The sequence below is a fragment of the Acromyrmex echinatior genome, chromosome 8 (assembly GCF_024713525.1).
Source record: "Acromyrmex echinatior isolate Ae372 chromosome 8, ASM2471352v2, whole genome shotgun sequence".
NCBI classification, from domain to species: domain Eukaryota; kingdom Metazoa; phylum Arthropoda; class Insecta; order Hymenoptera; family Formicidae; genus Acromyrmex; species Acromyrmex echinatior.
Genome location: NC_141859.1, coordinates 2,779,932 through 2,801,511, shown reverse-complemented (window position 1 = coordinate 2,801,511; position 21,580 = coordinate 2,779,932). Strand labels below are relative to the sequence as shown.

Below are 21,580 nucleotides of genomic sequence, written 5' to 3'. Positions count from 1 at the left end.
GTCTTTAAGCGTAGTCTTTCTGCAAATTGAACTGAGAATTTACTGAGACATATGTAACGATAGGGAGGGAAAGGGAACAAAAAAATTTATTGGTTTTTTTTAATTATTAGGAATGTAAAAATCGTAGCTCATATCTGGGAAATGGAATAAGTGATAATAAAAAAATTTCACAATGACGTTTAAGTCAGTGATATACACCTTTGTACATTTATTTTGCAAATTATTTTCAAATAACGATAATTGCTAATAACCATATTAATAATAATTATATCTTTGATGTCATAACACCAAACAATTGATCATGCCTACTTAAGTAATGTACAGCGCTTAATAATTAATAAAGATTAGTACCAGCTCTCATACACTTAGCTATCGCAGGAACTCTTATGGTGAATAAAAAAGAAAGATGAGCTGCCTCTGATCATTAACTCTCATGAGTGTTCGTTTCATGTTCTCACTTGATTATTACTGATATTAGCTCCCGCTATTTTCATTCTCGTGAAACAAAACAGAAGAAAAATATGAAGCTTTTGTGTCTGTGTGAACGCACATATTAAACATAATTGCTATACATCGCGCATTTTATGTGGCAAAATGTACAAGTTTCCCGGACACTGCGCTGTTTTCTCTGTCGGCTCGTATTTATATGCCGGAATTGCACGAATATGTAAATACAAAAATACAATCGGTATAATACATACATACATACACACATATATATATAATGTATATATATATATACATATTACATTATATATCAATTATATTTAAGAAACATACAGTATTAACAAAATATATAAATTATGTAAAAAATTTTGAAAATTGATTTCCTGTCGTAGCAAAATTTCGTTTATTCAAACAAATGAAGAAGCAAGATATATTTCAAGATATTAGCCTTAAAATATTTTAAATAGTTCTGTTTTGAAATATACATAAATTCAGTCGTATGACTCGAACCGCCAGAGAGAGACACGCGCGCGGAAAATTAACAGTATAGAACAGTTATATTTGTAAAACATGATTTTTTTTATAAGCTCACATACGTTTTACTTCCTAATCTTTTCCTTATAGACATATATGTGCATACAAGCATACAACAATGAAAATCAAACACCCTCGCATACATACACTCGCACATACACATATACACAAAAATATTCTCTCTGTTGCTGGGAGAAGTATTGTGATGCTTGAATTAATATTTCGAAAAGTAGGCAGAGTACGTCGACAAATTACTAGACAGACGGTATAAGAGTATAATGTTAAGTGGTAGTATCGATGAGAGAGAAATTTTAATTTACACAATATATTATTAAAATTTCCTTATTGAAATTGATCTATACGTGCCGAACACGAACAGCCTTATTTTTTCGTTTCTTTTCTATATGTACATGATATATTATTCGTAAGAAAACGAAAGACTCTTCGGAAAGATCCTTTTTAAACATTCCGTCCCCTCTAAAAACCGAACGAATTTTGAATGACACTCAAAATAAGTACACCATACGAGTTGTGCTGAAACCAGCTCGTTCGCAAAGATATCGTAACTGGCCCATTAACACCAACAATTAGATAGGTGCACTACTGAAATACATGCGCGATGAATCGATTGACATAATGAAAAATTATCGAAAAGTAGAGGGAATAGGACGATAACTTTCCTAGCGGAAAATCGTCTTATTTTTTCCAATATCGCACTGTGGTATAACTTTATGATGTCCATTTATCATTGATAATGCGTACGTAAAGTGAATACGGAAAGTGATACATAAGAAATCCGTCGGTTTTATATCACGAAATCGAATACTCGATTTGTATATAACAATCGATATCGATGTAAAATTGCAAAAAATTTATCGCACTCGGAAGACCTAATGAAAAAATGCCTTAAAAAAGCGATACTTTCATTTTTAGATCAAAAAGTCTCGGCGTTCTACAAATAAACTTCTCGGCTTAATTAAATGAATTAATGACAATTTGATCAAACGTCAGCGGATCATTAATCAGATGACAGAATCGAGAAAATCACTCGAAGAATGCAGAGATCTTTTGATTATCATTACGATTGCACACGCGATTGCCACGAGCTTGGCACGTGTCCCGTGACCAGTGTAAAATGTAAGTTTATGACAATTTTACATGTATCTATGAATTATCGAGGTACCGTCTGTTGGACAAGGTAATTTCTTAGATTTAAATCCCCATTATACGCAACATTTAGTGCATCCTATGGCGGAACATCACGAGGCATACATCCTATTAATTTCATGTTGATAACGTTCCTGAACCGCTTTCCTCTTGAGTTTGAATGCCGCAGTGACCAGACCCATATCGGGTGACCATTGTTCTGCACACAACTTCACCGCACCGGGTATTTCAAACCTTTGGAGCTTACCTAAACGATAAAGATAGTTGAATAATAATCAATTTATCGATTGATGATAACAAAATAACAATTAAAAATAATAAAGAATATACAGAAACATACATTTCCTCGCTTGCTCAACAAGTTCTTGAAGTACCGCTTTCTCGATCTGTGGATTGTTACAAAGTTCCTCGAGATTCTTTCCAAATATGCCTAAATTACTAGCAATTTCTTCTAAATAATGCTGGTTAGGTACAACCAATGCCACTGTGTACGCTTTATTCGCATCGCCATAGACACATACGTTTTCTACGACAGGACAAGTCTTTAATTCGGCCTCAACTTTACCCAAAGAAACGTACTCGCCGAGTTGTAATTTAACCAAGTCCTTCTTTCGATCTACGTAAATAAACATTCATCATCAGAGATATCGAAAATAATAACTAATATAAATATTATTATATATTTCTCATAAGAACAAAAAGATATTGAATATTAAAAATATTAAAGAATTTTTGGGACGTACCAATAATTTTGATAGAACCATCTGCATGAATTTCGCCGATATCACCTGTTCGGAACCATTGTCTGCCATCCTCTTGGAAAAAGTCTTCCTTCGTTTTATCCGGCAATTTATAGTAACCCGCAGAAACTATATCTCCACCGATCACGATTTCTCCTCTGGGATGTGGATGATCTTTGACTCGATAACCAGCTTCCTCCCAATTCTCTAACCGGATATCGCAAACCGTAGTAGGTGCTCCAACTCTTCCGGTAGTTCTATCGTACGCTAAAAGAAAAATGTACGTCGTGACAACAGGAACATCAAATAAGCATTCCGGTTCAAAAATACATACTGTCCATAACGGTTGCGCAAGAAGTCGTTTCTGTGAGTCCATATCCTTGAGTTACAGTGACGCATAGACAAAGTTTCACTTGATTATGAGTATCTGGGCTGAGCGGAGCGCCTCCAGAGAGCACAAGTCTAACTCGACCGCCAAGTACTTGCTTCGCGGCTCCGAAGATATACTTGTCGAAAAGAGGCGTTTCATAGCCTCGTTTCGTCCATTTCAGTTTGTATTCATATGCAAAATTAAAAATAGCTTGTCTAAATGGACCAGATTTCTTCACTTTTTCGTTTATTCCTTTGGAAATTCGATCGAGAATAAGCTGAAACAATTTTATATTTGTGTATCAGTACTATCTAAAAAATTGTATTAAAATTAGAAACAAAATTTGATAATTTGTTTTAAAAAAATATTGATGTATTTTTTCATTTATTAAAATTTTTTTTTTCTTATTTGTAAACTTAAAGACTTAAGATGCTCTGAATAACTTAGTGATTAGTAGATAAACATTTTTTCTTTTCAAATAAAAAAATTAATAAGAAATTGAATGATCTGCAAAGATTTGAAACTCACCGGTACTGCAGTTAAGCAAGTTGGATGTAGGACAGAAGCATCACCCTTCGATCCCCTCTGAATCTTACTACTCGAATCAATCAGTGTAAGCGGTGAGCTATAACCGATGGGCACTCCAGTTAAAAGACATACACTTTCGGCCAACAGTTCGAAGACATGGGCCAATGGCAAGAAACCGAGAAAAACGTCGTCTGATCTAATCTCTACAGCATCGGAAAATGCTTTTAGAGTGCTAATGATATTTTTGTGAGAGAGAAGGACACCTTTCGGCACTCCCGTCGAACCAGACGTATACATGATTATAGCGGTATCACCATTTTTTGGTGAGTTAGCACTCGCAGTTGACTTATTGCCCATTTTGATAACATCGGCGAAGGGTAACAATTGCACTCCATCCTAAAACAAAAACAAATAATAAAGAATACCTAAAAAAAAAAAAAACCAAGAAAGTAAAGACTACTAATCATAAGTGGCAGTAGTGACATCAACCATTACGTAATAATATGACAGTTAATCATAGTCAATGCCACAGCTATTAGGCAAAATAAGTTTAAAAAAAAAAAATAATACTAATAAATCCATGCGGCGTGCATAACCAATTATTTAAAAATTATTAATCAATTTTCACAAATAACTATTCCATTAATACAATTACGTAATTATAATTAATACAATCATTAAAAAAAGTCTAAATAAAGATTATATATACTCTTACGATTTAATCTATAAAGCTATTTAAATGTTAATTCGTATTAAAAATTAATATTGAATATTTAAATAAAAATATACCTTGTAACCTTTGGTGCTAGTCGGTTTGAGTTGATCTTCCATATAGATAATTTTCTTTACTTCCGGTATCATATTTAGTAGACGCTTGAATTTTGGCAGAAGTTCATGGCTAGTAATGACAGTATCTACTTCGGTTTCGTTGATACCATGAGCAATAGCCTCATCGCCTAAAGTCGCGTATATCGTCACCACGGTGAAATTCTGTTTGAAACATCCATGTGCTGCTATCATCCATTCCGCTCTCGTCTCGGCGAAGATAACAATATTATTACGTGGCTTCATACCGAGTTCTACTAAACCTCGGCCGAAGGAAGAGGCCAACTTTTCGACTTCGCTAAATGACTTCCATTTGTACTCTCCCATTTTATACTGGAAAATAGATAGAATTTCACGATACAAAATTAGTCTCTTCGATATTAACGTTAAGTAAAGAGAGCATACAGACATGTTGAGAAATTCGTCTTAAAAATTCTTCTCTTTCTATAATTTTCTTTTTTACTTTTATTTTTTAATATAAAAAATGACAATTTTTCATATTATGAAATATTAAAGGATTTATATTTAAATGTCTGAGACATATAATATTACCTTTTTAAAGATTCTGCCATTAGGTTGAGGCTCATCTTCCTCTGCTAAGATTTGTCTGGTACCAAGACACTTCTTATCGCCGTACATTTTGACAACGCAAAGAAGTACCTTTTCCAGAGTATCAACCTTTTCACGTTCGAGCATGATGTGCATCGATTTGGGAGAATCGACGCTTCTGTAAGTGATCTGGTTATCATATTTGGAGATTGGACGGGCCTTGATCCTCCTGGAGGCCTTACGCTTCTCCCATGGTCGCTGAAGTATGAGATACACGGGGAAGGTCAGCAAGTCGTACACGTACGACAGAGCCTTGATCGCGTGGATCGCGCCGTAGATCCAGAAACCTTCCATTTCTCTGTTAAATAAAAAAATCATTCAATATTCGTAGACATCTTGTTAACAAAAAATACTATTCCATGTTTCTTTTCTCTTGTGAAATTTGAACGCAAAAAGATTATACAAAACTCGAAGTAAATAAATTTAGATTTTATTTTCATATCCCTCCAAAAGAAAAAAATTATTGTAATTATTGTATAATTTATATAATTCATTGTACTTTAATTCTTGTAGAAAGATACAAATTTTGAATATTAGTTATTTATATTCCCGCGACATTGTCTTATCGGACACTACAATATCTCATTCTGCTTATCCGTAGCAAGCGAATTATCTACTCGAGTAAGCAGTTTTCAAGCGTGAGAGTAAAGGCTATCGGTCGGAATCATGCGTCTTGCAAACAATTCGAATTAATAACGATCAAAAACTATCTTGTATATATAAACGATCGATAAGCAATATTTAATTATCAGGATTAATTCTTTCGTGGACTTTGACGAATTAGCGCTATTTATCTATTTTGTAGCAGTGTGATCACAGATATAGTAACATAACACTTATCATGCTACGTGCGTAGAAAAAAAAAGCGCTCTTACAGACACGACATATCTATTCAAGATCGATAAGTGATACGATAACAAGCTATTGAAGCAATAGGATACAAATTCAATCATACACATCTATACTATGCATCAACAATTATAAGAATGTAATTGTATTCCTGAAGCGAAGAACTAGAAAAGCGTATCATTTAATTAGTTTGCCTTTTCTAGCATGGGAGGGAAGGTGCCAGAATACCACTTCGCTTGTCAAACCTAGAAAATATAGTATTTCTTGTATAAAAATGTAAAAGTTGCTTAATTACATCTCCTTTAATGCCTTGTGTGACATATATATATTAGCTATTAATTTTCAGTCCGTTAATAAAATTTCACACGTTAGCGGTATTTTTTTATGATAAGATATGTTTAAGTATTAATCTTATTTAAATATTTAAAAAAGATTATGTTGCCTGTTGTAAGAGAGAATTAGTGAATTGTAGGAAACATTTTATTTTTTTTTCATCTTAATTTATCAAACAATTTATATAGTTACGAAAGATTCATATTAATACTGCATAAAAGAGTGATCATTTTATGAAATATTATATATAAATGGCTGTGTTCCGCAAAATATTTAACTATTGGAAACTTTCTTCGCGCTGATTGAATTATACTTTTAGATCTATAAAAATAGTCCTATCTCAGTAAAGAAAAATTTCCAATAGTTGCAAAACATACGTTCTACTGAAAACGCGGCCAAAAGTAGATCTACCTATATCCGTGAGAAAGAGACATAAATCCAAAAAGTTAATTTCAAGTCAATTTTGATTACATGTTTCGCAAAGTCAAGTCCAGTTCCGATAAAATATCAATCTGTGGACGAAGTCAATTTAGATCAATGGACATGCATATCCGTTGATTCTTTTTTATTTTATTGATTGCGCCATATCGTATTTACGATACTTTTTATTCTACTATTGATTGCGCCATATCCTCTATTCACGATATACCGACCATCCCTGAACTTTATTATGTGACGCACTTATGCCATCTCTTTCTCCTTAGGTAGATCAATAGTTACTTTCTTATTTCACACTACAATATTGTTATTAATCAAGTTTCTAATTTTGCTTAATATTGATCGTGCGTATAGCAGTCAGACGGTATCAGCATAACGCAGTGCACTTGATACTATATTCGAGAAGCAAACACGAGTTATGTCACGTTCCTGCGATTCAACTTAAAATAACAAGTAGGTCTGACGCAAACTTTGATTGATATTATTATATAATAGTTGATGTCAGTTTGTAAAATACTTTATAATTTTTTCGCCATTAAATTAAACATCGATAAGATAACTTTATTTCGAAAAATCTGTTAATTAGTTCATTATCATATATAATGACATTGTGTTTTATCATTATTAATCTTTTACTTCTATGTTGGTTTGCGACACGGTAATCTGAAATGTTAATTATAATTATGTATTTTCATATATCTCATTATTATTAATATGTGTAAAATATATGCAATTAATTGATGTTCAAAGTTCATGTTCATGAATGTTCTAATAAATATTAAACGCATTGCAAAAGAAATAAAAAAAATTATTACATGATCCAAGAGTAAACATTTCTTATATATCAATTAGCAAATAAACGCACTTATTATCATCGTGAAAGCATTAAAAAATAAAATATGGAATATAAGATATATAACGAAATGAAATATAATGTTATATACATGACGATATGGAATACTTGAAATTAAATCTACATTAAGAGTTGTATAAGAAAAAATAGCACCTTCGTAATTGTATAATTTACAAGTAGAAAAAAAATAGAGAAATAAGGCAAAGATATTGATGTCTAAAGTCTAGTCTTTAAATCACTTTTTAAAAATTTTATAGAAATCTATACGTATAATCGATACATAAACAATTAGATTTCTTCAATTTCTTTCAATTAAAGAAAGTAAGAAACAGGTTTTAAAAACTAGCGATCGCTTTAAAAATAAAATCTCATCAAAGATGAAATTAGAGTATGTCAAAATTGAAATTAAATTATAAATGTAGCCTTATTTTTGCGATCAACTGCAATTTTCATTTATTATATCTCATGTCTCGCATATTTTAATTTAAAAATAGGAGAAAAAACATTAACTGCCTTACAATTTTTGTCATAAAATTTATGATTTTATGATAAAATGGATGATTCCGTGAGATACCCTGCATGATAGTGGAAGATCAAAGTGTTGCAGAAAAAAACACCGAGAGAACACGTAATCGAGATTTCAATATCGTTACGGACTTTGAACGTCGCAAGTTCACGTTGCACGCAGCGAGCGAATGGATGGAACCGGTCTCTCGGGTCTTATCTGTGATCGAGTGTGGGTCCAAAGGGTCTCGTGCGTAAAGCGGAAGTTGAAGAGGGACGAAGGGGGCTAACTGTGCGGTAACAGGCGTCTCACGATCAAATGCCGGAGTACATTGTCCGCTGAAGATCTCGAGATCTCGTTTTTGCTTTTTCAACGATTTGTCGCAAATTCCCGCGAGTCGAATAAAAATGCTTTTCCCTCGGGATCGCGAGAAAGTCTAGTAAAACGATCTAGTAATACAGTATCAATTTGGATTATGTTGTATTTTTTTATTTTCCTTGCAATGCGTCTAACGAACACTCGAAAATATTATGTCTACGGAATATTGAATTTTGTTTATAAATATTTTGAAACAAAAATTTTGTATTAAAAAAACTGGATTACTAACTTTTAAAGAAATATATCATATAGAAACAATATAACATAACAATACAGAAGCAATAGTAAAATAAGCTCATATTATGGCCCTTTACTCAGAGAAATCGATATACTATTATACGAAATATAGTCTCTTCTCTCATCTGCATTAAAAGATAATAAGTTACATTTTTATTTCAAATTGCTTTCAGCATTCGAATGGAAAAGTTCCGGCATCATTTATGTAGCCATATGTTAAAATAACGATACCTTACTACCGATCTACAACCGAACTTACAATCAAACACGGTCTCCAATCATATACTCATTAAAAATTGAAACAAAGAAGAGAGTCAGTCCATTAAATATCTTCGTACCTTGGTTTTCTCCTTGAACATAAATCGATGCAGGTTAAATCTATATCTTGTAATGTTTATTTAATAGTTGATTATCAACATACTTCAAGATTTTCTGATAAACTAATATAATTATCCAGAATACAAAATTTATAAAAAAAGTTATCATAAAGTCTACAAGCTATGCAGGAAGCTATCATAAATAAAGTCTACAATCTACGTTTGATAAGAAATAATTAGATTTCAATCCACATATATCTTATAATGCATTTACTTAATTATTTAACAATTAACATATTTCTATATATTTTTTGCTAAACTAATACATATAATTATGCAAAATTTATACAAAAATATAGATAATCTACAAGAAATATAGATAGTCTATTAAGAAAATTATCATAGATAAAAGCTACACAGAAATGCTTAGATTTCAGTATCAACGATATAGTCACGTTGAAACTTATGTGTATTCAAGCGTTAATTATTTTGGAAAAATTCTCATAAAAAACTCATACAATATTTTTCCAATGAGGATCACAATCGACCTTGTAATAATACCGATTGTTCAAATTCTTCGCTATCGGTTTTGTATGATAGCTGATCTGATTATTTCTCTAATAAGAAATAGAAAAGATATACTTACGGAATATACGTTCTGTTCGATGATAACTAAACGGTAATGTGATTCTAAATTTAATTTATATAACATATTCTACATTTACTAATTTGAACGAGAGATTAGAATCACATGACATTTTAGATAAAGTATTAGGATATACTGTTGTATCTAACTATAATTTATATATTTCATGCCGATAACATCGAGAACAAAATCGTCATGCTAAGAACAAAAGACAGATAAATCAAAGCGATAGAAATAGATAAAATAATAACAATAATTTTAATTAGCAATTTAATTAGCAGTTTAATTAGCAGCTAAGTTGCGAAGTATTCTACGGAATTTTTCGGCGATAAGAAAATTAAAAATAAGTGTGACAAAAATATCACCATACGAAAAAATTGCAGATATATAAATAACGAGGGAAAAATATGGCTATATATATGCGACTTAAATTGTAACATATAGAAGGCGATCGTAAAGAAAGAAACGTGCTTGAGCATTAAGGTAAGACAAAATAAATGAAAGAGCTCATCGGATGCGTTTCAGAAAGTCCTACAAGCCAAGAGGCCCACAGCACGTTTAATTTAACATGGGCCACTCGCATCCGAGGGCGTAGAGAGTCGTATATGTGAATAGTATAAGCGGAAATAGAAAATACAGCAGAGAGCTCAGAGCGGGCGTATGCAACGAACAATGCGCGATGCATAGCGGTGCATTACAGCTCCGTAAGGCTGTCTACGAGCTACGCAGCGGCATATCCCGTGCGTTTACACTACGACTCACTGTTTATCGTCCACGATCATGGTGGCGGTTCTCTATCCGGTCGCTCTTACTCTTCCAAGATCAACACTTCACCCGGCGGGGTGCTTCTCTGTGCGCGATGCGGATTAATCGACACTGCAAGAAAAACCATTCCCAAAATCGACAAGAGTTAGTGAGATCTGCGAGGTGCATGCGGTATATTCAAGTACGCTCTTCGTCATCGAAATGGTCCTCGATTCTGTGGAGGTAGGAGCTCTCGAAGGCTCGAAATCTCTCGATCGGCTCGTCTTTGATAGATATGTCAAGAAGGCTTCTTGATCGTTCTCCCGATCTTAATAGGACTATCGTCGTCGAATATCGGCTGAAGATGCTCAAATAAGAGATTAGATTGTTCAGCTGCCTCTGCTGAAAATTATAATGCACTTAACGTGTGTTATAGATTTTCAATTCTGGCAATGAATATCGGAACATAGTTAGACTGGTATTCATAATCGATTTTTACGTCTTAAGTATAGTCTTAAGATGTCATGAATCAATCAAAGAACGATATTAAGACATTACTTAAGACAATCTTAAAATGAGAACTATGAATAACGGCCTCAGACAATTTTTAACTGATCTCATTTTCAGGATGATGCTTAAGATAGAGTAGGATAGATGTATATAAAATAGAGATGCATAAATGTCTTATTCTAATCCGATACACACTGCCAGTATTGAAAATCTGTAATGCTTATATGTAACGTGAACTATAAATTTCTAGTACTGGCAATGTATATCAGAATAGCTTCCATTTAATACATAATGTATCTCTTTTATCTTGAGCAGCATTTTATCCTGAGTATAACAAATCCAATCTCTTATTTGAAAATTTCTATAATCGTGGCGTTATCGGCGTTCATTAAGACCGTGTAAATAAAGAGTTATCGTTAATCCTTAGAAATGCGACTTATCTTTACATAAACAATAGTTCTCGAAATATATTCTATATCTTATCTTTAAATATTTTAAAGTGTTATAAATGTTGTTATATAGAGAATTAGTTTACATTTGCTAAACCATAAACAGCAGTAAATTTGAATAAAGGTAATAAAAATCTTAAGATTGCATCTTAAAGATTGCAGGGACTTATTCAATGCTGTAAATAAGTATAACTTTGCGTGTTTCGAATTTTACAGATAGTGATGTTTCACGCTGCGAAATGTATTCGTTAAAAATATTAAATGCAGAAAATAAGATCATATATTTATATAATATTATAAATTCATGTTATGCGATAATAAATCAAGGTTTTATATACATACACGTCGAGTTGCTGCATATGTAACACACTGATATGCGTGCAAATAATGAAAAAAAGAAGAAAAAACTAAGAAATAATTTAACACATGAATGCAAAGGACTTAACTGGATGTAAGTTAATAACATTGGGTATAATTAAATCGCATATAACAAACTCTTAATTTAAAAAAATCCGCAAACGCGCAATCATCGTACGATAAAAAGTAATCAAGTTATTACTTAATAGGTCAGATTCACATCCGTCACGCAGCTTTGCTTATTTAATAAACGATGAGTAAGCTTTGATATTTACGTCTCTTAAGTGTTCTGGGACACATTTATGCAATAAAATTACGAACAGACGGCAATTAAACGAATTCCCTACGACGAATAATCTTTCAATATATGAAACGTTGCATTCGCGAAGAATTCCTCGAAGTTATCCGCCGCAGTCTTCACGGTCCGTTAACCGCGCGGCAACTGACTCGGTCAAGTGCACTTTGCCCCCGATGCACGCGTGCACGTGTCAATTCACGGCGGAATGCACGCATTGCAGTCGAAACACGTCGCGCGATAGCGACCAGTTTCGATTTTCAACCCCTGTGGCGCAAAGTTCAGTTTTATATAGCTATTCTATTGCTCGTACATTGAGAGAAAGATGTATTAAATTTTGATAAAATTTGTTTAAATAATACTAGCTGAATATTTATTAAATGTAAATATGTATTTATTTGGTTCAAGATCATTAATTTTTAAGTAATTCATCATTTTTTAAATTTATTAATCAAATAGTATATTTGCAAAGATTTGCGTTATTAAGCACTAAAATCAGCTTTGACTGAAAATAGAATATATATAATATATATATATATTATTTCTATATATTGGGTCATCTAAAAAGTATCCGCGGTTTTTTGTAACTATTATAGATGTGTTGACCTCAACACCATCTAGTGACAAAAAACCGCGGATACTTTTTAGATGACCCAATATATATAATATATTATATATATATATATATATATTATTTTTATTAATTAATTTATTCTCATTGATCTAATTTCGATTTGTAATTGTTTAATTTAGTAAATATTTATTTATATGATAAGTAAATTAGTATAATTGAAATAAATATTTATTAAAATTAGTATTTTTTTTCTCATGTACATCTCATGTACACTAAAAAAAAATTAATCAATTTTAATAAATATTTACTAAATTAATTCAACTAAATATTTAGTAAATATAAAGACATATTTATTTAATTAACAAAAAACATTAATTTGATTTAACAATCATTCTTTTTATACTAAACAAATATTTATTTATGATAAGTAAATATTTAGTTGGCAGTATTGAACTAAATATTTATAAAATTAACTATATTTTTTTCAATGTAGAATTCAAGTGCCGATAATTCTTTTTTTATACCAATTGCTTTTCGACTTCCGTTTCAATTTGCATAAATTATACATTACGATATAGTACGAATTCTTATCTTGACCTATCGACACAAAGATGCAAAGAGCAAAGATGCTAATCGAAAAATTATCGGATTTGTATCTCATTGTTTTACGTATAACACGACACGAACAAAGAAGACGATCACTGAAAACTATATCTGAGATAACGTTATAACAGGAATGTAAAAATTGCAAATAAAGCATTTATCCATTCAATCCATTGGTCATCTCACCTAATTGGTACTATTTTTTATATCTTTTTTATTATCTACAACGAAGAGCAAATAAATATAAACGAATGCGTTATAAATATCGCAAGAACATGCACTTTGTACTCAAGCAGTTTTGCAAGACTACACGATCCAAAGTTCACGTTGCTTGACGTAGATAACTATTGAGATTCGCGATAAGAATTGACGGTACAAAGAACGAGGACAATGGTGACGCCGTTCAAATTCAATCTGCTTTAGAAGATTACATGAAATTTACTGCCACAGCTTTATCTCCCCGTAATCGTAAATAAACAATTTATATTTAATTAATTTTAGCGTATATATTAATAGGTCTGTTCGCGTGCACTATTGCACTTTTTGCACTTAGAATCTTCGCTTTCTCTCTCTTCAACAATCAAATATATATATTTATCTCATTTTAAATGCAAAAATTTTTAAGGATTTCAACATAAACAAATCTTATAAATCTAATTATAAAGTTAAAAATCTGAACGAGACAAGTAAATTACGAAATCGAAACATTTTGAATGCGGACACATTGTTCACAATATAAAAATACAAATTCGTCATAGAGACAAGAATTTGAATTCATAAAATGTCAACATCTCTGTTTTACTTATTTTTTTAGAAGAGTCAATAATATTATAACATTTATATGTAAAATGTTAAAAACTCTGATCAAAAGGCATAAAAAATTGATGTCTCAATTAATTATATGACATATTTTTATGCTTCGTATAAATCGCGCGTTAACAAATGGGAGAAAAGATTAAATTCAATATCAGTCTGTCTTCCGAAGGTTAAAGTCCGACATAATTATATTTCAAAACATTGAGTAAAGTTCTGTGCGATGCGACAAGATTTCTGGGCTTCTCTCCACGCGGTCGTTTTATGGATGAGTCCGAAGTTCGAGATATATATATATATATATATATATATATATATATATATATATATATATATATATATATATATATATATACTATATGACGATCAGAAAGGACGTCGTAATACCGATAAAGGTCCATCTACTGGCACTATTTTACGCGTTGCGTCATTACTTGTATTCGTGGCCAGCCTTCATTCATCATTGTATTATCACGACTCGCGACACGTTGCGATCGATTATGCTCTTTCCAACACTTAACACTCATTGCTAGATATAATTAAAATCAACATGAATAATAGTGTTTATTTCAACTTTTAACTTTATGCGTAATGTTAGCGTCATCTTGTTATTATTGTTTTGGACAAACATCAAATCACTTAAAATATAAACGACGCGAGCTATTCTCGGAGCTTTTTTTTCAGTCGTACATTTCGTTTATACATTCATTTTTCGCAATATATCCGTATAATAGTTTATTAATAAAATTAATAGCCTTTAATAAAACTAAATTAAAAATAGATAAATGTATTCTTACAAAAATCATAAACAATAATTAAACTAATTTACTTAAAAATTTATGTCAATCAAAAAAATATCCAAATTTTTCCGTTTCGATATTAAAAACAATTTAAAAATAGAAGAATTAAAATTTATGTTGCACATTTGTAAAAGAATAATTACGAGAAATACAAGAAAGGTATGGACTTCCTTTAAAACAAATTATGAGTGTTAATACGACTGTTCCTATGAATCATCACGTCTCTGGGAATCACAAAAAGGCATTGCCCTCTTTAGAGAACTGTCGTTTACGTCACCGACGTTTCATTCATATTCCTGTACTTTCACTAACAAATCCACAGGTCATGAGCTCCCTTGAAGCTCTTCTTTTATTTATAACAAAATGTTATATACATTTTTAATATTTCGGAAATGATTAATCATAATTTTAATATTCCAAAAATATTTTTTAATTTAAGAAACTCCTAGATATAAAAAAATATAAATTTCATTTGATAATATAATTTAAAATAAAACGTTTTATAAATTATATATTTAAATAACTTTTCAATGTAATAATTTAAATAGTGATTTAATGTTTTATCTTTTCATATTTAATTTTAAAAAGAAATTTCGCTCGCACTCCATCAATGACTCTTTCCTTCGACAAATTTTTGAAACAAATTTTCTACCAAAGTGTACCTTTACTTGTAAACGGAATAAATGTATTAAAATTATCAGGTTTCTTCAGATTTACGTTAATCATGCATTTAGAGTCACGAATGGATACTATTCTCCCTTTCGTGATGTATGTACTGCGAAACAACCTTGGTTAAACTTCGTTCAACAAAACGGTATCGAACCATTACATTAACGCCACTGACCCAATTTTACGAGCACACACGTACTTTTAAGCACATAGAAATAAGCTACGATGCACTCATATCACACAGATGACCCGTCCTTCACGACACATTTAGCGAATGTGACACAATCGCATATGCAAGATAATTCGACACCGCTAACAAGCTAAGGATTGTAACTTAACCCGACTCAAATACAGTAACATTCGCTGTTGGTAGAATAATCATGGAAAGATTAGATATTTAAGAATATAAATATTTGGAAACAATTATTTATATTGTAATGATGTTCATGTAATAACAGTAATATTTTCATACGATAATAATATTCATAATAATAGTAGTCATTTAATCGGATTCACAATGTTCCCTAAAATTTATGTTAGCAATAAATATTTTTGTCAATGCTGTTAATTATATTTCTCTCGGATAGAAATGCTACCATTTTTTTATTTATGTCAAAAGGAATCATGAATTATTTCTCAGCTATCATCTTTTACTGCAAAAAAAATTGTTATACAAAATATAAATTAAATGAGTTTTTTTTAAATCGTACATACCGATATTTCAGATCTAATACTTTCGTAATGTTTGACATGTAATTAAGATTTATTTGCGTATGTATATATACACAGATTAAATTACTTCTTAATATTCTCACTCCTTAATAATGAATCCAAATATATTTTACATTAAAAATTCATTTACGCAAATTTATTTTAAAAGATAACATAAATAAAATTATATTGTACCTTCTTAAAAATATTTTTATAAAATGAAATATCTATCACGTTTCAAATATGATCTTAATAATTTCATTGAACCAATATCTACAAGTAATAATGAAGATTCTACAGGAACTCTTATGAATAGAGAAAAAAATATGAATAAAAGATTCAGTATTTTACGACATTGCTTCACGTGTTCAGATAAAAGAAAGATGGGTTTCAAACCGGTATTTACATAATAATCTACTGTGCAGTTTACGTAATGACTAAACTATCCTGAATTAGAATGTGATAATGAGAAAATGATTCGTGCAAACAATAGAATGTATTGAAGTAACATCAAATGTATATTTTCCTTTCACAATTAAAATTTAAGTAAGTATTATAATTAAAATATTTAATAATCAAAGCATAATAATCTAATATATCATTAATATTTTCTAAGTTACTTAAACATTTCATCGAAATAACATTTTTATCTTTTTGTTTTGTATGTTCGATGACTCTCAAAAATTTTGGATACATTGATGTGATTGTATCGCCGATCGCATAAGGATCTATTGATAGTACACTGACAATATTAATTGATGAAAGAGCCTATCACTCACGCGTTGGGCGATCAATATTCTCAAGGATAGAAAATTGTGTTTGTGTCACGCGGATATATAGTATATCTCACAGATAATACCAATTAAGTGTACACAAAGTCAGTGCATAACGGCGGCACAATATATAATAACATATTTCATAAAAGTTTATTCTGATACTTCGTCAAGACAAAACAAAAAATCAAGATTCAAATAACTCATCATGCGTTTTGACGCATGCGTTTACGAGTATCAGTCAGTCATGTTTTTTAACCGAATTATTCCGCTTCCCAAAGTTACGTAAGTTTATTACATTCACGCAATATCAATGATTATCGCGATGATCTCGTGAGCCGAAAGTAATGAAGTACAAAATGCAACGGATTGATTAAATCGTTGAAGTGCAGATTATCCGCGCCGATTTATTATCGCGATTGAACTGCAAGAGAAAATTCCTTTCTCGTTATAAATTTGATTTTAACAACGCCACACACACAATGTATCTATAAACTGAATTACTGCTGAATATCAAATTAGATTAATTGTAAAGTCGATAAATAGAGAAATCCAGGATTTACTCTTTAATTCATCGGATTCAATCGGATTGCAATAAACACAAGTGGTCTAAATGGTCGAGTAAAAATCATGTTAGAGTACGATTTAAAAAGAATCCTTACAAATTCCTACGAAAACAACTTTATGAAAACAGCGGTCAGAAGAAAAGTTATGTCCATTTTTACACTAAAAGAAAAGTTAAATTTAAAAGGTTCAGAAAAGTTCAAGATATAAGTTTAGATATAATTTAATGTTTGCCTCCAAAAAAATGACTATAAAAATTACAGTTAAATTATAGTAATTGTAATCATCATAACTATAATTTTTGCGTTGCCAACTATATATTTGTTGATAGAAATATATGTATAATAATAATTATTATTAATGTTATAAATAAGCAATAATAATCTTAATTATGATAACATATAATTACGGTCACAGATATCAAAAACTTTTCTCTCAATATACCAATGAAATTAATTAAAATCTCTGTTTAACTCACTTATCTTTTTCTGTTCTAAAAATTAGAAAAAGATAAAGCATAAATTAAAGTCAAAGTCAAACAGTGATGAAATCGAACCAAGAATAAACAACGACCTTATAAATGTAACTTACAATATATAATCTACGAGTTCAAAAACTTGGAAATTTTTTGTCCGATTGCTGTTTTGTAGAATGTAAAACTTTCGTTCTGAAGAAATGTGCAATAGTTTCTAATTCTGTATTACTAGACACGAACACGAAGAATTTCTAAAGTAGCATCGAAATTATATACGGAAGATATCCAGGTCAGCCACTGCAAATCGTGCCACCGGAATACCGATTCATTCCTGTGAGGCTTCTTAAGAATTAAGAACTATATTTTGTTTGCAGAGAAACACATAATGTACAATTTCAATAAAGGTAAATCTGTACTGCTTATCAAAACAGGTCACGTTGAAATACATGCGCTAATGTTCATGTATGCGTTTCCATATTAATAATTTCCCCGTTAAAAATAGACATATTTTTTTACGCTTAGACTACACGTGACCTGAATAGAGATCGTTCGATGAAAAAATGTTAACTGAGTGTCTATTAAATTCTCGCGTTCGGAATCAGGATGTGACAATTTGTACGTGATTATACATTTACTATGACGCGCAATTTTGTCTCACAATCGTGCTGATTTGAAAAAAAAACTGATTTTATCGCTGCAAAAGCGGAAGAGAACCGACGGAAGCGGGAACACGAGGGGAAAGATTTCACGCTACATCGCCATTATTAATAACCTCGTGTGCGGCCAACGATGAAACCACCATGCACTACTTTACGGATTGTTTCCGTCTAGGCGATCATCCACGTCCGTCTGGCTTGAATATGCGTTACGCGTCACATTTAATCTTGCAACTGCAATCAATTTCGTTAATGTTTGATGACGATATCAACAAATTCGCTTAGTCTTCGGGACAGATAAAATTTTCGCAAAACAGAGTGATAAGAGTATCACGAACATAAATCAGCAAGTAAACCATCTTCCAGAATTTATTAGAATTAATCAAAAAAGAAACAAACATTTTAAATGACGTTTATTATATGATAAATACACCTACTATTCCCTGATGTCTGCCACTATCTCGTATGACTTCATGTAAACGTAGCAAAGGTGATTCATAGTTATGCAAAATAGAAACTAATGTAAAAAGAATATTGAGCAAATATTAGCAGTATTTAATTAGTATTTATAAGTATTTATAAGATATTTCTTTTCTCAAACAGATATTATTTTATAAAAAAATATAAGAATTATGAGAAGTAAAACATCAATAAAAAATGACATCCTTTACTTTTCTGTTAAAATAAAATTAATTATTATCGATGAAGATTATTTATCTTTCTTTATTCCTTTTTTTTTGCAAAAAAAATCTAAACTAGTTAAAAAAATCTAGACACATATAATCTTTTATGTGCGTGTAGAAAGAACTAAAGTTATACATTATCTCAACAATTGATTACAGCCATTGTTTATGTTTAAAATGTCGAAATGATTATCACGTGACAGCTATAAGCATCAATAACAAACTTGTAAATCCTACACGAACAATGTAAATTCTAAACTTTTGCGTTTCTAAACGGTTAAATTGCAAAATCTCTCATAAACAAATTATAACATCGTGAAATGATGAATGTGCAAAATTTTGATTATACCGGTGTGCATTTGGAGTCACAAGATTGTATAAATATTTTTAAACTGATTTAGTGCCATATTGATTTATATACGTAAATCTTTCATTCATTGATAAAGACGTCGGCCGACACGAACGCCGTCGACCTCGTTCGACGTTGACCGTGAATTTGCAAAATCGATCAGTCTGCCGCAAATTGATAAGAAGCTTGCGAATAGATAACGACTGAAGGGGAACGTTATAATTCCTCTGATTGAATCAGTTAGAAAGTTAGTTTACTCAGAACCGATGACAAACGCGTTGATGAAAAGGGAATCTAATGATAAGTCTTTCAAACGTTACGATATACTTCCGCCCGATATCAGCGAGATCGTTCTATAATAATTAATCCGGTCAAACAAATCGCAAATTCATCAATTTCCACAAAGTGTAGCATTTAAATTCTACACGAAAACGAATGGGAAGTTTAACATTGATTTACAACGTTATTCATAGATATTGGATAAAAAATATTTCAATATTTTCGTACATTGAAAAAAAAGTTTTGTTGCATAAATTGAAATTCTGGTTGAAAATAAACAAATCAAAATTTTTTGGTAAAATCTATTATAATTTTTGTTAAGATAACAAAAATTCTAATTAATATATGATCATTCATTTTCAATCAGAAATTTTTCTCAGTATACAATAAATTTTTCAAATATATTAATTACTACAAAAAATAGAAATTCTCGAATCTTGAAATTTTTTATCTTGTTGACAATTAATTTAAAAAATTTGACATATAACATTGAAAAAAATATCTGTTTAAATAATTCTAGTAAATATTTACTAAATGTATGAATATACATTTATTTAATACAACCATCATTAATTTAACTATCATTTTTTTATTGAGTAAATATTTATTTACTGGAAGTAAATGTTTAGTTAGTACTGCGTAATACTTTTCCAATGAATAAATGAAATATTAGCAGTTGTCTTTAGCAGCTGTATTACATTTGTCGACAAATTATTCTAGTCTATTGATTGGCTATAAGAGATGCGAGAACTTATCTATTCAATTAATTGACACGGTTGAAAAATTTGTGACAAATGAAATATTAGCCTAAAGGCACAATATGGCCAACGTATGCCAACATTAGCAAATATCATACATAATATATGACGTACATAATCAGCCATATTTAATGTAGTCAATATTACATAGCGAATGTGTGCAGTGTTGGCCTATATCGTCTGGAGACACCTTTACAGTGCGTCGACAAAGAACACACGATAAATTCCAAGTTCCTGACACCCACAGGTGGGTGATTACTCGTAACAAGCACCAACGATACAAACATTCTCACCTAACGAATTTCGTGACAAAACGACCGCGGTTCCTCCTCGTCACTTTCCTGCTCACCGAGATCACTTCCAGCCGGCCGTCGACGATTTTCCCACCGCGCGATCGGGAGAGGAAATTATCACTATACACGATTCAAGAGTGTCGGTGTGAAGAATGATGTGGGTGTCCACGTATATGTAGGTGTGGACGTGTATACCGTGCGCGCGTATCGTCTGCTCTCTACGTCGTACTTCTCCACCACGTCTCACTCGCGAGTGTGCCGTTGCGTAAAAGCGAGAAGAGGAGATCGGAAAGCAGGTTTCGACAAACGACTGAATTCGTGCTGCGCCGACACACCGCGACACACGTCAAGCATCTCGACCACCTTTGATCTTTGGTCGTGGATCCGCGCGTGGACCCTGGGATTTCGAACCGATAACGCCACGCGATGATCGGAGGTGGAAGTGACGT

General features: G+C 31.4%; 2 protein-coding genes and 1 long non-coding RNA gene across 7 annotated transcripts in view; 1 reads left to right on the top strand and 2 right to left on the bottom strand.

Annotated features, from left to right (window-relative positions):
- Positions 1-173: 173 nt before the first annotated feature.
- The window catches only part of Acsl (Acyl-CoA synthetase long-chain), a 26,832-nt gene continuing 5,425 nt past the window's right edge, over positions 174-21,580 (bottom strand). For 2 of the 4 annotated variants that reach the window (XM_087408654.1, XM_087408653.1), the window contains exons 2-8: positions 5,164-5,518; positions 4,576-4,944; positions 3,787-4,182; positions 3,223-3,535; positions 2,892-3,155; positions 2,489-2,764; positions 174-2,395 (exon numbers count right to left, since the gene is read on the bottom strand). In XM_087408654.1, coding sequence (XP_087264780.1) covers positions 2,241-2,395; positions 2,489-2,764; positions 2,892-3,155; positions 3,223-3,535; positions 3,787-4,182; positions 4,576-4,944; positions 5,164-5,514 — 2,124 coding nt within the window. In that variant the 5' untranslated portion in view covers positions 5,515-5,518 and the 3' untranslated portion in view covers positions 174-2,240. Of the gene's footprint in view, positions 2,396-2,488; positions 2,765-2,891; positions 3,156-3,222; positions 3,536-3,786; positions 4,183-4,575; positions 4,945-5,163; positions 5,519-10,538; positions 10,653-21,131; positions 21,460-21,580 lie in introns of those variants that run through there. The other 2 variants (XM_011063155.2, XM_087408652.1) reach the window with 2 other exon arrangements.
- On the top strand, positions 7,123-9,079 carry LOC147908680 (uncharacterized). The gene is made up of 2 exons (XR_015545924.1): positions 7,123-7,293; positions 8,987-9,079. It is a non-coding gene; the product is annotated as an uncharacterized LOC147908680 (long non-coding RNA).
- The window catches only part of LOC105150134 (uncharacterized), a 25,997-nt gene continuing 14,955 nt past the window's right edge, over positions 10,539-21,580 (bottom strand). For both annotated transcript variants that reach the window (XM_087408637.1, XM_087408636.1), the window contains exon 3: positions 10,539-10,652. In XM_087408637.1, the coding sequence (XP_087264763.1) occupies positions 10,585-10,652 (68 nt within the window). In that variant the 3' untranslated portion in view covers positions 10,539-10,584. The remainder of the gene's footprint in view (positions 10,653-21,580) is intronic.